Below are 3,640 nucleotides of genomic sequence, written 5' to 3' on the forward strand. Positions count from 1 at the left end.
CTTGGGGAGGCGCCCCCCCCGGGGGGGGGGAGCCGGGCCTGCGCCCCCCGCGGCGCCCTCCTCCGCGGCAGGTCGGTAATGACAGCAAGCTGTCAGCTGACAGCCCGGCCTCGCGGGGTGCTCCTCCACGATCCCCGAGAAGCGCAGGGCGAGAAGGGCCTCGCCCTCCAGGCGCTCCCTGCGCGCGGTCCCCAGGTGTGTCCGTCCCCCTCTCCCTCCTGCTGCCCGCCCTGTCTCTGGGACGGGGACTTTCAGGAAATGAGTAAATGTCGCAGCCTCTGCTTTAAGCACTTCTCAGGTTAGCTGTGACCTCCCCACCAGGGAGACCGAGACTCGGGAGGCCAGGCCTCTAGCCTGGACCCCACAGATGGGAGCGTGTCCCAGAACCCTGGTCGGGGAGGCCTTCCGAAAATGACTTCCAGGGCATGTCACAGGAGAGACCGGGCGGGAAAGAGCGCTGTTCAGGCAGAGGGAGGACCGGCCAGGGCGGGCCAGAGCCAGGTGCCTGCCCCTGCTCGGCCGTTGGAGGGCCGGTGGCTGGCCTGGTGGGAGATGAGAATGATTCCAAAGGCCTGAGCGCCAAAGATGGCCTGTTGTTTGCTTCCGGGTTAGTAACCACGCCAGTGCGCTGGCCAGAGACAGAGACGGAGGGAGACAGCATTCCCACGGGGCCAGCTCGTGGCAGCCGGTCTCCATCTGGGCCGGGGTTGGGGCACATACAGGTACATGCACCTGGCGTGGTTTTTCACATTTGAAAAACGGATTAGAAGATTATCGGGCGCCCGCCAGTGGCGCGGTGGTTAAGGCAGCTGGATCCCACATGACTGACTTCCAAGTTCAAGTCCTGGACCCACCAGCGTGAAAAACACTCCGGGGCACGTGTGTGCTTGTCTAAAACCCCAAGAGGAGGCTGGAGAAGAGCTTGCAGCGTGGTCACCCCTGGGGGGGGTTCTCTTTTGTTCTCTCTCTGGTGAGGAGATGCTCACTATAGCAAAACCCGAAAGCAACAAAAAGCATTGAAATTGAGCAGGGTCATGCAGGCTGTAGTCTGGTGGACCACCCGGAGTGAGCACAGCCCTGAGTCTGCTCCCAAGTCAGACGCACCGCGGAGCAGCAGTGCTGCAGCAGTAGCCATGGAGGTCCCAGGTTGGTGTCCCAGGGCCACTCAGCACAAAGGATGCACATGTCCATGGCCTTGGGGAGGGGGCAGAGAAGGGACGCCTGTCTCCAGCACCATTAAGAAAAAGAAGCGAGGGCCTGGCAGGTGGTGTCATGTTTGAGGTGCTGGGCTCCTACATGGCCAAAGGTTCAAGTCCCAGTCCCAGCAGCCCGAAAAAGCACAACAGATAAATAGATAAATGTTTTTTAAAACTGTAAAAAGGATAGAAAGAAATGGGAGCAGTTGGTTAGCAACTGGCCAGCCTCCCCCAGGGCAGCCCTGGACGTGAGTCGGCGTCTATCTCACCAGCTCCACCCCACGTGGCGGAGATTCCGTGTGCGACGCAGTAGTGTCCCTTTTCGTGGCTGTATAGTACTCCAGCGCAGCCACACATGGTCCACACAGTCCACTGTTCTGGGCGGGGATGGCCCCACCACGGTTTCTGGGTCAGGCGGTTGTGGCCAGCAATGACTGCGTCTTTTTGGTGAATTCCTGGTATTTCTGAGGAGTGGACCCAGGGGGGTGTTGCTGATTATGGGGTGCCCAACAGCCTTCCGAGGGCATGTGACCCCTGTTCCCATGTAGGCGAGTTCAGGGTTTCTTTATTCATGATAGAGACAGAGACAGAGACAGAGAAGGCCCCTCCCAGGCCCAGTCACCCCTGGCCCCTCCTTCCAGCCCCCACCCTGCCAGATCCTGGAGACTCATGCACAGACCCAGCGTGTTTCATGCTGACCAGGCCGGGGATTTGAACCAGGGTTGCCCCCTGGAATCTGGTTCCTTTTGAGCAGGACATTGCTGCATCACAAAGCTGGCCTGAGGTCAGGTTTTGAACTCGTGTACTCCACGGGATGCCGTTTTCAGCTGTGTTTGGGCTGTAGAGGGGCAGGGCTGGGCCCGCAGCAGGCTGGTGTGGGCACCTGGCCATTCTCGCCCAGAGCAAAACGTTCCTCAGGGTCGCTGTGCCCCACCAAGGTCCCAGCTCCGAGGGTGGACGGGCACCCTCCAACGCCAGGGCCAGGCCACTGGTTGGTGGCAGTCCCCCTCCTGCTGGCTCTTCCAGGGGTCCAGCGTGGGTGGCTGGAGACTTGCAGATTGGAGGTTGGCCTGCACCGTGCGGGGCCAGCCTGGGGCGTGGCGGTGAAGAGGCTGGATCCCCCGGGGGTCCAGAAACAGCAGGTGCGTGTGCACCCACGTCCCCAGAGGAGGGCCAACCGGAGAAGGGACTGCAGCGTGGCTGTGCTCTTTGGCAGAGGAAGAAAAACGGTGTGTCAGTTCCCGGCGCCTCCACAGCCGGTCCCTGGGAAGGATGCATTTCCGCTCAGACGCCAGCTTGGCCACGTACCAGCGCGCTGACCTTCCGCCCATCTGCCAAACGGTGGCCTCGCCGTCCGGCCCCGGGACTGTGCTGTGCGACCTAGCGCGCCCGCTCGCCCACTCTGGGCGGACGGTCAAGGGGAGGTGGCTGCCGGGCTGGCCGAGCCCTCCTGCCCGTCCTCCGCGGGTAGCCCACAACACAGACGCACGACCACAGCGGCGACTTCACAGTCTTTATTTGAAAGGCACAGCTAAGCCCACCCTCCACAGCGCTTCGTATCTCCCCAGAGACCCTCTCCACAGAGACCCGCGCCTGAACACAACCAACAGCGACTATACAGACACGGGGTGGGAGTTGCTTTTTTTTCCACAAGTTTCTTTTCCTTTTTAATATCCCCTCTGCAAAGTCAACTAGCGTACTGGAAGAGAAACGAAAAGGAAGACGAGACGGCTTCAGTACCCTCATCTTTATTTGGGAAGGGGGAGGGAAATCCTGGTTGCCACCCCACCTCAGCTGTCCCCGCCAATCTTGCTCTCTGTCCCGTCGTGGGCGAGGGGCGAGGACCAGGGGGTACGGGGCTAGCGAGGAGGTGCGTGGGGCGGGAGGTGGAGGAGCACAGCTGGGGCCGGACCGCGGGGCGCCCAGGCGGGAGGGGCAGCGGCGCATGCAGTGCGGTGGAGGCCCGGCCGGGCGGACTGTCAGTTACAGGAGTGTGGACTGCGGACGGGGGTGCCGGGGACACTGGGCTGCTTGAGGTGCTGCTCCCTCGGACCTGGGCCCCCGCAGCCCCTCCAGGCCTCAGCCTGTGGCCTGAGCGGGTGCTCACCTATCTGGGCTGCAGGGGAAGAGGGAGGCCGGACGGGGTGGGAGCCAGAGTGAGGGGCAGCACAGGGCAGGGCTGGGGTCCCGGCAGGCGCCCGGCACACCCGAGCTGGGGCTCCGCTGACCTCCCTCGCCCTCGCCCTGTGCCTGTCTCCCCACCCTCCGCCCGGGCGCTAATCTGACTTCTCGCCGTCGTCCTCCTGGTGGGTGTCGCCGTCATGCCCGTTCTTGTCCTCCTTGGAGAGGTGGGCCTGGGAGCCCAGCGCCGACAGCGACAGCAGGCCCGAGCCCGCGCTCACAGCCGGCAGCGACGGCGGCCGCCGGCCCACACGCCGGGGGGG

The 3,640-nt window shown here is 63.3% G+C and overlaps 1 protein-coding gene across 1 annotated transcript in view; it reads right to left on the minus strand.

Moving 5' to 3' along the window:
- Positions 1-2,926: 2,926 nt before the first annotated feature.
- Positions 2,927-3,640, minus strand: part of TLE5 (TLE family member 5, transcriptional modulator) — a 5,874-nt gene continuing 5,160 nt past the window's right edge. Inside the window, exon 7 of the mRNA XM_014585549.2 lies at positions 2,927-3,617. Within this exon, the coding sequence (XP_014441035.1) occupies positions 3,473-3,617 (145 nt within the window). The 3' untranslated portion in view covers positions 2,927-3,472. The remainder of the gene's footprint in view (positions 3,618-3,640) is intronic.

Source organism: Tupaia chinensis, unplaced genomic scaffold (genome assembly GCF_000334495.1).
Source record: "Tupaia chinensis unplaced genomic scaffold, TupChi_1.0 Scaffold149964_2, whole genome shotgun sequence".
NCBI lineage: Eukaryota > Metazoa > Chordata > Mammalia > Scandentia > Tupaiidae > Tupaia > Tupaia belangeri.